This window comes from Pteronotus mesoamericanus, unplaced genomic scaffold, assembly GCF_021234165.1.
Source record: "Pteronotus mesoamericanus isolate MK-2021 breed Mesoamerican mustached bat unplaced genomic scaffold, CSHL_Meso_final contig_105, whole genome shotgun sequence".
Classification (NCBI taxonomy): Eukaryota; Metazoa; Chordata; class Mammalia; order Chiroptera; family Mormoopidae; genus Pteronotus; species Pteronotus mesoamericanus.
Window position 1 is genome coordinate 13,116,436 of NW_026555006.1, and position 12,771 is coordinate 13,129,206.

Consider the following 12,771-nt stretch of genomic DNA (forward strand, 5'->3'; position numbering starts at 1 on the left):
TGGGGACCCGGCCTGCAACCCAGGCCTGTGCCCTGACTGGGAATTAAACTGGTGACCTTTTGGTTTGCAGGTGGCACTCAATCCACTGAGCCACACCAGCCAGGGCTGCAGAGGGATTTTATATATTTTCTCATATGTATTATATTTTACAACATTAAAATTAATAATAAACTATCATTGATGCTATTCTACCCTTGAGATTCCAGCACAATCATTTCTAAGAAATTTCCCCTGAAAATGTCCAGTTTGCACTAAGGATCTTTCCACTCTACACCTGTAGCACTTGTGTCTCTTTCACAGAACGTATCACATTGAAATAGTCTACTTAGTTTGTCTTTCCTCCCTAGAGTAAGAGATTTATATCATCAGCATCTTGTCTGTTAACTGGTAGGTTATGAGTTCTAAAAATGCCTGTTGAACTATCTCTCCCACTGAAATGAAAACTCCTAGAGAGGTATAGCACCTGTTCACATTTGAATCCCAAGGCCTGACACAATGACCAGCACAAAGTTGTTTTATAAATTAATAATTTAATTATTTTTATTTTAAATTTAACACTTGTCTCAAATCCCAAAATACAGTTACTTCCTTTAATTTTTATGATCCCCTCATTCTATTTAAGGTAGTTTAAATGTAGGTCCCCAAAGGATGTTACACTAACATGATTTTAATCTCTAAAATAATCTCTTAAGTAGAATTGTGTCTTATCAGTTCTGGAAAAGTCTGTCATAATCTCTCCAAATACTTACTTGCCTTCATTCTACCTTTTTGAGACTTCATCTAGAAGTTACTTTAGACATTCTCATTAATTATCTAAGTCTCTAAATTCCTATATTTGATCATTGGTCTCTATACTGCATTTTTGGCAATTTCTTCAGATCTATTTGTCAGTTGTCTAATTCTTAATCCAACTGTGACTAATTAACTATTTACTCCACCATTAGTACTTTTTATTTGTAAAACAATTTGATGAGTTTTTTGTAAGTTAATTTTTATATAACTTCAAACTTATGAAAACTTCTAGGAAAAAGACTTCTTGTTATCTTTTACTCAGACCTACCACTTGTTTACACTTTGACCCATTTGCTTTATCATTCTCTCTCTACACAAATGTATATATATTATATATATATAATGCATAATCTTTTTTGAGAATAAGAGAGATATTGTATACCTTTACCTATAAATATTTGTGTCTCTAAGAATACTTTCTTTTATAATAACAATGATCACAAGCAGGAAATTTTTACAGTAATGTTTTCTATAGCCAGTACATTGCCAGGACTTATAACTGTAAGTTTGTACCTTTTGACCACCTTCACTGATTTCATCCATTCTAACCCTTCACCCTGACCACCACCTCTGGCAACCACCAATCTGTACTGTTTCTGCAAGTTCATGGTTTGTTTGTTTTGTTTTGCTTTTTAAGATTCCACATATAAGTGAGATCATATGGAATTTGTCTTTTTTGGTCTGATTTATTTCACTTAGCATAATGTCCTCAAGGTCCATCAGTGTTGTAGCAAATGGCAGTATTTATTGTAGCCAAAGGCAGCATTTCCTTCTTTTTAATGGCTGAATAGTATTCCATTATATGTATGCCACATTTGTTTATCTAGTCATCTATTGGTGAATACCTAGGTTGCTTCCATGCCTTGGCTATTGTAAATAATGCTGCAATATACATGGTGGGGGTGGGGGGTGATGATATCTTCATGAATTATTATTTTTATTTCCTTTGGATAAATACCCGAAGTGGAATTGCTAAATCATATGGTAGTTCTATTTATACTTTTTAAAGGAAAGTCCATACTGTTTTTCATAGTGGCTGCACCAGTTTACCTTCCTACCAACAATACACAAGGGTCCTCTCTACACTAGGTCCTAATCAGCACCTGTTATCTCTAGTCGTTTTGATAAGAACCATTCTAACAAATGTGAGGTGATGCCTCATTGTAGTTTTGATTTGGATTTCCCTGATAAGTGATGTTGAGCACCTTTTCATGTACCTGCTGGCTATCTGTATATGCTCTTCGGAAAAATGTCTATTTAGATCCTCTGCCCATTTTTTAAGGTTTTGTTTTGTTTTTTTGCTATTGAGCAGTATGAGTTCTTTATATATTTTGGTTATTAGCCCCTTATAAGTACTTTCTCCCATTTCATAGGTTGCCTTTTCATTTTGTTGATTTCCTTTGCTGTACAGAAGCTCTTTAATTTGATGTTATCCCACTTGCTTATCTTTGCTTTTGGTGTCAAATCCAAAATATCATCACTGAGACTGATGTCAAGGAGCTTACTTCCAGAGTTTTATGGTTTCAGGTCTTACATTTAGGTTCTTAATACATTTTGCACTAATTTTTGTTAATGGCGTAATATAGGGGTCCAGTTTTTCCAGCAGTATTTATTCAAGACTATCCATTCCCCACTGTATATTTTTGGCTCCTTTGTTCTAAATTGACCATACACATGTGGCTTTTCTTCTGGGCTCTCTATTGTTTTGATTACTATAGCTTTGTAATGTAGTTTGAAATCAGCATGGTGCCTCCCTCTTTGTTCTTTTTCTCAAGACTGCTTTGGCTAATTGGGATCTTTTGTGGTTCCATACAAATGTTAAGATTATTGTTCTATTTTTTTTTTGAGAAATGCCATAGGATTTTGATAATGATTGCATCAAACATATAGATTGCAAATATATAGATGGTAGTGTGAATATTTAAACAATATTAATTTTTCCAATCCATGAGCATGGCTTATCTTTCTATTTATTTGTGTGTTCTTCAATGTCTTTCATCAGTGTCTTATAGATTTCAGGTCTTTTCACCTCCTTGGTTAAATTTATTCCTAGGTATTTCATTCATTTTGATGCAATTATAAATGGACTGTTCTTTTAACTTCTCTTTCTGGTAGTTTATTATCAGTGTACAGAAATGCAGCCCTGGCTGGTATGACTCAGTGGATTGGGCGCCAGCCTGCAAACCAAAGGTTGCACGTTTGATTCCCAGGCCGAGCACACGCCTGGGCGGTGGGCCAGGTTCCCAATAGCATGCACATGAAAGGCAACCACACAATGATGTTTTTCTCCCTCCCTTTCTCCCTCCCTTCCCCTTTCTCTAAAAATAAATAAAATCTTTTAAAAAAGAAATGCAACTGACTTTTTGTATATTAATCAAATTCAGGAAATTAATCATTGATACAATATTATTACCAACAGTCCACATTCAAATTTTATCATTTGTTCTAATAATTTCTTTTGTAGCCAATTTTCTACCCAGTCTAAGATCCAATCCTGGATCACTTATTGCATTTAATTGGCCCATATCTTTGATTCCCCTTAATCTAGAACAATTCCTCAACTTCCTTTTTCTTGGCCTTAACATCTTTTCAAGAGTAAGGGCCAACTATTTTTGTAGAGTATCAATTTTGGTATACTGGATATTTTCCCATAAAGTTAAGTATATTTTGGCATAAATATCACAAAAATGATGATGCATTCCCTTGTTTCACAAAAGAGCCAACTGGATTTTTTTTTTAATAGTTCAGTAGGGAGACACATCTTATTAATTCTGGGGAAAGGAAAACCTCTTCAATAATGCATAACTTTCAAGGATATAAGTGAAACACATTTATTGATACTTACGTGTCAAACACCATAGTAAATGCTGAGTTTTCTTATGTGGGAATTAGAGATAACAGCAGCTCCTACCTCCAAAAGTCCTTTCTCAGGATTCAGTTAGAAAATGTAGGTAAACTAAACACCGTACCAAATCATAAAGACTCAATAAATGTGGGTTACTTCTTTACATCTTTCCACTTTCATGTCGATTATTCCTATTTGATACAAATACATCCTTGCTGTGTTACTTCCCATCTGGCTCTAGCCGGAAAATAACGGAGGAGTAAGTTACTCTAGAAATGCGTAAGAGGGGGTACCTACGTCAACTCGGAGACAAGAGACAGCCGGAGAATTCCATGTGTTAGATATTAATCCCTCCACCACAAAGAAAAACTTCTTCAGTGAACTTTAAAAAGTTTCTATAGAGCAGCAACAAGTAAACACGCCAGAATTGGCTACGCTTCCCCGTTTCAGAGCTGGAGTCCAGGTCTTTTGGACCAAGTTCTTGAGTTGTCCCACAAGTTATACGAACTCACCACAACACACTAATGGGCGTCATCAAATTATACAGCACCTTTCAATCTACTGTATCCCATTCTTGTTATGTTAGCCATATTTGAAATTATTTCAAGCACTAAATACACCACTAAATACAATCTACAGCCTATAAATCAGTCAAAAGCCTTGGGGAATCGGAATCAAAGTGGACCAAGACTGCCGTATAACTACGGCTGGAAGATGAGCAGAGGTGGGTTGAGAGTACCAAGCACCAGGAACTGTCGATGGTGGAGTCAAGTTTATACTCAGAAAAGTAGAACAAAAAGATTATTGGGCCACAAAATATTTACTCTTTTTGCCCACGGGGACTCCCGACAAACAGCAATACCTGGGGAGGAGATACCTACGGCATTTCCACATTCAGGTAAGGATCGCCGCCGCTGCGTAAAACTAACTGAGGAACCTCTTCTGAAAACAGAATCTTTCGAATACAGAAGCCTGAAAAGCGCGGGCGAGCCGTCGCCAGTCGCTGTGTCACACTCAACGTAGCCCGCCGGAAACACCGTCTACGCGACAGCGGATCCGAATGCAAGCGGGGCAAGAAGGAAGGAGTGTCCATCTAAGACCGCATCCAGTCCCTTGCAGAGGGGCACAGGACATTCTCTCACGCTTCTGGCCGTAACAGCCCGGACAGAGGAGCAACAGGACTGTCTCTGATCACTATGAATTAACGATCCTTAGATTTCTAGCCGGACCGTTTGGGGAGATGCTCTGTATCTTATTTCCGGTGGCAGAGAGGTGCAGTTGCCATGGTAATTAAAGAAAGGCCGAGGTCCGTCCTGTTTCGGTGAGCTGATTGTGGAATCCGTGCAGAGAATTGGCTGAGCTTCCTCGTCTGTAAACTGGAATTAGGTAGCAATCAACTCACTGTCTCTCTTTGCGCATTCCGTCCCTTACTGTTGGGCTTTTCTCCCACCTTCTTTTACTTCTCTCTCATACTAACACTCGGTGCATATAGGTACCTGAAATGTACGTATAAATGCGGCTTTATGCCCAGAGGAATACAAAAAGAGAGAGAGAGAGATGTTGCCTGAGATCAGCTGTGAACATATTTCACTGTGTAGGGACGGTGTGGCTGGCTCTCTGTTTTCACTTGGCCCTTTAAAAGCCCTAGGCGCTTGTTAGTTTATTTTTCTTGCTATTGTGTGGCTGGTTATTTATGGAGCCGTTTGCTGCAGTGTACTCTCTAGGCCCCTGCCTGAGTCTCGGGCTGGAGTTTTAAATGAAGGAGGTTTCCAAGCCTGAGGGGGTACAATTATATATTTATTTAAGCCTAGTGTGGTCTTTTCTCACAGAAAGGAAAAGAATAGAATTCTGGAACATTTCTGCCGTGGGATTTGCACGTGAGGGAGTCACCTTATTTGGAAAGAGTATTGGAGGACCATTCTTTAAAAAAAAAAAAACCCACAAAAAAAAAACTTGTATTTTAAAATTGCTTGCTGCAAAATGAACATTCTCTATTCCTTATTGTAACGGTTTTCTTTCACATTTTTTAAGAGATGCGTGCACGCATATGTGTTTAAAACAGTGATGCTTAATTATAGTGATACCAATTTGCAGTAACCAGACTGTGACACCACACATCCCTATGGGGTCCTTCTAAATCTGCTGTAATATGAAAGTGTCAGGCAGGCGGTCTGTGTATTATAAATAGGGTACTTCATCCATGATAAGCGATTATTATCTTTCTTTCCCAAGTGTAAAAGACCTATATAATTCAAGAAGGTGCAAGTGATTTAGGTCTCTTGAGTAAGAATCCAATGAGTCCTGAAGGGGACCCTATCTGTGTCGTCTTATTGTTGAACTTGAAATATTCAATTTATTAGGCTGGAATGTATTTTTAAAAGTCAAAGCTGGATAAAATAATGTTGGAAGCTGTTAGACTACCGGCACAATTTAGTACCTCAGTAACTATTGTATGAGAAGCCTTCGTTCTCATTAATAAAGAAGAAACTGTTACCAAATTTTACTGCCCTTTGCTACTTACTATTAAATTGGCAACACTGTGTCCCTCAATTTCCTTATCTGTAAAATGGACCACAACTACCTGACCACTGTAGTAGTGATAAATCATGATGTATGACAGCTATTTAAGCTCTTGTGAGCAGAGGTGCTATATAAACCCAAAATGTTATTATTAGTAATGGAACACAGTAAAATCTCATGATGATGCTAGAAATGGGATTTGTAAAATTCAGTCATTTAAAATGTGGGCTGCATTATGAGGTGTTAGTGAAATGACCTGCTTGGTCCTGCTGCGGACAGGGATGCCAACTGTCAATCACATTATATCCACCTTCTTATTACTGTGAAGTTTCACTCTATCTACAGTTTATTTAGCACTTAATTTGTGTCAAATTCTGTTCTGTATGCTTTATACATATTAACTTATTTAATCCTCATGACAACCCTATGAAGAGTCTCAACTAACTGTCCTTTTATTTTGAGAGAATAGATGTGGGGTTTTTCTTTGCCCTGTGATTCTTCTTTTATGTTACATCTTTGTTTTGGTTTTGTTCTTTTTGTATATACATATACAGGGTTCAACGCAAATAACGCCCCTTTTTTATTACAAAATTATGAGCATGTAGTTCGGTAACATAACATCACATTCAAGCACACCATATGACATTTCAGGTGAAATATTCAAATTAAAACTATAAATTATTACACCCATATTATTACCCTACCAACTGCACTCAAGCAGGCCTTACTTCTTCCTCATCCTGTACATTAATAAAGAAGAAGCTTTATATTTAGAAAGCTGTGTGTGAATACATGTATGTGTGTACACACACACACACACACACACACACACTTAGAAAGCAACTGCCAAAAGCCTTGTTCTAGTTTAACATATATTACTATTATACCTTATGCATATTATAATGTTCATCTTCTTTTCCCACAAATAAAAACTTTGATGTCTTGATTCCTCCCCCTTCCCATTTGAAAGGCAAGGTGACATTTGCATGTTAGGGGATTAACATTGACTAAATCCATTTTTTAAATTATTTTTTAATAGAATGGCCATCAGTCCAGGAAGTGATGCCTCTTTCTCCACTCAGAGCTCCATGCTTTCAGAGAGTCCTCGAACAAAGAAATTTCCACTAACAGAAGAGGAGATATTTTACATGAATTGTAGAGCTGCCTATTTATCTGTCTTCAAAAGCAGCTTAGAAAACATTATTTCTAAAGATCAACTTTACTTAGGTAAAAATTTTTAATTTAAGTGTTTTACCTTATTTGTTGAAAGTAAATGGAAAGACTGGAGTTGGAATTACATTGCTGAATCACCCCAATTTTAGTAGTTTGAGCAATGGAACTACTACATTATGCTTTTGTGCCATTTTGTATAGTTACATATTATAGAATCTTCAAAATAAAGTTTTCAATGTTTATAGAGGATAAAATAATAGTTTTAAACCTTCTTTCAATTACTTGCTTAAAAATATTTTTTTAAATTCTCATTTTGGTACTTTAAGATTTACAGTAGAATTAAAACACTTGGCATCAGAATCAGTACTTTGAATTTGACCTATATTAAGGAAAATGTAAAAGATATATAAAATGGGGCAAATGGTTGTAGAAGAGAAATAAGTGAAATTTTGAAAGAGAATCGAGTTCTGGGTTTGGTTTTGTGTGTGAGTGACTGGGAGGGAGGTGGTTCTGTTTTTGCTTCTCTCCATTATCATATCTTAAGTTCTTCTGGTTGCACATATCTCCCAAAACAATGAATTTGGTCCTTTCCAGGTGCACCAAATGACTTGGAGGTCTTTAGTCTTAAGAGAGTGTTAAACAACAGCATTGAATACTCATGTCATTTTCATCAAGGCTAACAACTTTATGAGTAGAGAAACTGAGTTATTTTGCCAACTTTAGAAGCAGTTTCCTTAAATAAAAAATCTGACATATTTTTGCAACATCTTGGGTTTGTATGTAGTAAAATCTCTATTTGAGAAAATCTCTTTTGGGGAATATAAAATAGTTTATATTTTACTATAAATTATAGTTTTAGTTTTTTCTTTTTATTCTTTTGAAACTAGGCCAAGATCACAAAAGTTTAAAAGTTTAACATGGGGCCTGACCAGTGTGGCTCAGTTGGTTGGGCATTGTCCTGAAAAGCAAAGGGTCACCAGTTTGATTCTCGGTCATGGCGCATGCCTGGGTTGTAGGTTTGGTCCCTGGTCGGGGCATGTGCAAGAGGCCGTCAGCTGATGTTTCTCTCTCACATTTATGTATTATCTTGGGGGATAATAATGCAGTGTTTGTCCCTTCGGTGCTATGTACCCTTTTGGTTTTATGGTGTAATATTCTTTGTAACATTGTAGTGACTGATTTCACAATATCCAGATTTTTAAAAAGTGCTAGCGTGAACCAGTGATGTCTCTTTCTTGCTGCTATCTCTATATTCTTCTAACACTGCTGCACATAGTATGTGTTTTGGCATTCCATTTCAAGATCAGATAGAGCAGTACCAGAACTTAAGAATTCCTTTTTCTCCCCATCTTATAAATAATACGGGTATTATAGACTTGTATCAAAGATTAAACTCTGGCAAAAGATCAGTATCTTGGCGTAAACCTTTAAATAGCTGCAGTTACATAATGTTTTTACTGTTACCAAATTTAATAATGGGTTCCAACTATTTCTTTTTTAATTATATTTTATTGATTATGCTATTACAGTTGTTCTGATTTTTTCCGCCTTCGCCTCCCTCCACACAACACCCCCCACTCCATCAGACAATCCCCCCACCATTGTTCATGTCCATGGGTCATGTGTGTAAGTTTTGGCTTCTCAATTTCCTATCCTTATTCTTAACCTCTCCTTGTTTATTTTGTACCTACCAATTATGCCTCTCAGTCCTTGTACTTTGTCCCCCATTCTCCCCATGCTCCCTCCCCACTGATAACCCCCCATGTGATCTCCATTTCTGCGATTCTTTTCCTGTTGTAGATGTTTGCTTAGTTTGTTTTCGTTTCTGTGTTTTAGGTTTAGTTGTTGGTAGTTATGAGCTTGTTGTCATTTTAATGTTCATAGTTTTGATCTTCTTCTTTTCCCTAAATAAGGCCCTTTAACATTTCCTTTAATAGGGGCTTGGTGATGATGAACTACTTTAACTTTATCTTCTCTGGGAAGCACTTTATCTGCCCTTCTGTTCTAAATGATAGCTTTGCTGGACAGAATAATCTTGGATGTAGGTCCTTGCTTTTCATCACTTTGAATACTTCTTTCCAACCCCTTCCTGCCTGCAAGGTTTCTTTTGAGAAAACAGCTGATAGTCTTATGAGAATTCTTTTGTAGGTAACTCTCTCCTTTTCTTTTGCTGCCTTTAAGATTGTCTCCTTATCTTTAATCTTAGGTAATTTAATTGCGATGTGTCTTGGTGTGTTCCTCCTTGGTTCCAGCTTCTTTGGGACTCTCTGAGCTACCTAGAAGTCTATTTCCTTCACCAGATTTGGGAAGTTCTCCTTAATTATTTTTTCAAACAAGTTTTCAACTTCTTGCTCATCCTTTTCTCCTTCTGGCACCCCTATGATTCAGATGTTAGAACATTTAAAGTTGTCCCAGAGGTTCCTAAGCCTCTCCTCATTTTTTTGAATTCTTGTTTCTTTATTTTGTTTCAGTTGAATGTCTACTTCTTCCTTCTGTTTCAAATTGTTGATGTGAGTCCCAGTTTCCTTCCCTTCACTTTTGGTTCTCTGTATACTTTCCTTTATTTCTCTTTGTATAGCCTTCACTTCTTCCTCTATTTTGTGTCCATACTCAATCATTTCTGTGAACATCCTGATTACCAGTGTTTTGAACTCTGCATCTAATAGGTTGGCTATCTCCTTGTTGCTTAGTTCTTTTTCTGGAGTTTTGATCTATTCTTTCATTTGGGTCATATTTCTTTGTCTCAGCACACGAGTCAGGATGAATGTTTTTTCTTTAACTCCTTGTTTGTCGGACTTCTATACAGTTCAATTTTCCTGGTAGTTCTGGTTGTTTTTTGTTTTTAAATTTGTTGCTCTCTTTCTTTTGGTCATGCAAGAAAACACAGTATATCTACCTATGCCTCCACCTTGGCCTGAACTTACTCAGGAAAACTTATTTAATTCTAGCATTAATAAATCAAGGATCTTTAGCTGGCAACATGTATGTATGTATGTATGTGTGTGTGATTTAAAAAAAAATTTTGACACTCAGGCATACATTAATATCACTAGATTATCAAAACCAAAGGTAATATATTGACATGTGTGTACTTTTGTATAATATTGCAATATATAATGATTTAAAGAAAAATATACTTAAATAGCAAATTCCAAATGTTACTATAGAAAAATAATACTTGTTTCATTGGGCAGCTCTTCAGCATGCAGGAAGAAATCCATCCCAAAAGACTATTAATAAGTATTGGACTCCTCAAACTGTCACACTGAATTTTGATGATTTTTGTATAATTTTAAGAAAGGAAAAACCTACTTCAAAAGCAGAACTGCTAAAATCATTTAAGCAATTAGATTTAAATGATGATGGCTTTATTTTACACACTGACCTTTATAAACTTCTAACAAAGGTAAGATCTGTGAAACAGTTTTGTAATATACATATTTTGCAAAACAACTTGGAATCTACCTTTGGCAACCAAAGTCCACATTAAAAATAACTATTTCATTGGCAGGTGAAATGAATCACATATATGTTGTTCATAGAGTACTTAAGGATCTTTCTGGATGAAAGGTGCTTTGTAAATAAAAGATAAAGTAAAAAATTGAGCCCATGTTGCAATCCTCTTGTGTTTCCTTGCAATTCTTTCCAGCTCAGAACTCTGCAGTGATTCATATGTGATAAGTAAAAGAGAAACGAAGTATTAATGAAATTCAGATCGGTTCTGTTTCTTGGTACAATGTGAGAAAGTATCATTACTCTAATTTTAATAGTAGTTATTACTGGATCTATGTTACACATTATTCAAATTCAGCAAACTGAAATTCAGCCCATTGTTATACAACAATAACATTGTGAAATTTTATTTTATATGTTTCATTTTTGCTTGACAAAATACTCATTCTGAGACTTATAATGAAATTATATATTCAAACTTGTCAGAAAGATTAAAATAAATTTCCATTCTCCCCATGCATAGCAAAGTATTCCTCATGTTGCTTTAAAATAAATCTTGTATTTTTTCAGAGAGGTGAGAAGATGACTCGAGAAGAAGTAAATGCCATAACAAATTTGGCTGATGTAAATGCTGACGGCAAATTTGACTACATCAAGGTATATAAGCTCATATTGATGTAAATTTGCTTACTACATACAAGTGTTTTTAATAATGTTGGCAATATTATACTTATATATGTGTACTGATTATACTTGAAATTTAATCTCTCCAGTCCCACAATTGTAAACTGATGACTACATTAAAATAATATAACCAAGTTAAAATACATGCATGTTCACACAAATACACACATACACAGATACAGAGACTCTCCGCAGGAATATGCCTTTTCTGGCGTGGAAGAATCATAAAATTATTCAGAACAAATGCAAGTCTACATGTCTTGTATAAAAATAATAATAAACCACTTGTCTTTGTGTAACAGTTGTTTTCACTCAGAGTATGACTTCCTCAATGAATCATGGCTGCATTTCACTAGGTCACTTGAGGGTGGTGAGTCTGATTCAAGAAAATAAAATGAGTACCCTAGTTCAATAGGAAACATACTCCATCTATCAGTCCATTCCTTGCCTACTAATGTGCATTTGCTTTCTCCTCCCAAATGTATAGTTGAATGTATTACCTACTGGACTACTTTTTTATTTCCTGTAGTTCTGTAAATTATATATGACAACCAATGAGCAATGTCTCAAAACTACTCTAGAGAAACTGGAGGGTGACAGTAAACTGAGGCGTCAACAGTTTGGAAGCCACATCGAAGGGCCCCCTGAAAGGGACTCATCACCAATACCAAAACCATCACCTAGGATCATAAGAAAAACTGATCAGGAAACATTCTCAAATAAAGGTATTTATTGTTTGACACTAAAAATGTCTTAATTAAGAATGAAGTGTTAATTTTTCCTTCCATCTTCACTTATCAGTGACAAAACAAATGGAAATTCCAAGTTTTGTCAGCTAGTATTTCTAGATTTTCTTAGCTGTAAAAAATCTATTGAAGTAAAATTTTATTATGGAACTTGGTTATACTCATTATATTTTATTAAAACTAAAATTCAGGCTAAGAGGTGGCATATTGAAATAATGAATCTTATTAGTAGTCCATAAATTGGAGACTATTAAAGTCTGATAAATATAAAAGTTCCAACTTTATTTCAATAGGAGGAACAATGAGAACAAAATTAATACACAGACATTTTATACTGCATTGTGTTTAGAAACAAATTTTCTGTTGACAGCTTTCCATAATGCAAGACCACATAACTATTACTTGTTACAGGTGACACCAGGAGTTCTCTACTGGCAACCACCAGAAAGTTCAAAACATCCGTTTCTTTCACAGTTCCCATGGGAGCTAGTAGTAACCGAAACTCAAAGTTAACTGAGCCAAACTCAGTAAAGGTATAGTATGTGAGGGTAGGAGGTG

The 12,771-nt window shown here is 35.8% G+C and overlaps 2 protein-coding genes across 2 annotated transcripts in view; one reads left to right on the forward strand and one right to left on the reverse strand.

Annotated features, from left to right (window-relative positions):
- ITGB3BP (integrin subunit beta 3 binding protein) overlaps positions 1–4,647 on the reverse strand; it is a 63,432-nt gene extending 58,785 nt beyond the window's left edge. The window contains exon 1 of the mRNA XM_054574177.1: positions 4,519–4,647. Coding sequence (XP_054430152.1) covers positions 4,519–4,523 — 5 coding nt within the window. The 5' untranslated portion in view covers positions 4,524–4,647. The remainder of the gene's footprint in view (positions 1–4,518) is intronic.
- A 218-nt stretch (positions 4,648–4,865) lies between these two features.
- Positions 4,866–12,771, forward strand: part of EFCAB7 (EF-hand calcium binding domain 7) — a 49,376-nt gene continuing 41,470 nt past the window's right edge. The window contains exons 1-6 of the mRNA XM_054574179.1: positions 4,866–4,958; positions 7,197–7,384; positions 10,525–10,736; positions 11,354–11,440; positions 11,997–12,192; positions 12,625–12,746. Coding sequence (XP_054430154.1) covers positions 4,921–4,958; positions 7,197–7,384; positions 10,525–10,736; positions 11,354–11,440; positions 11,997–12,192; positions 12,625–12,746 — 843 coding nt within the window. The 5' untranslated portion in view covers positions 4,866–4,920. The remainder of the gene's footprint in view (positions 4,959–7,196; positions 7,385–10,524; positions 10,737–11,353; positions 11,441–11,996; positions 12,193–12,624; positions 12,747–12,771) is intronic.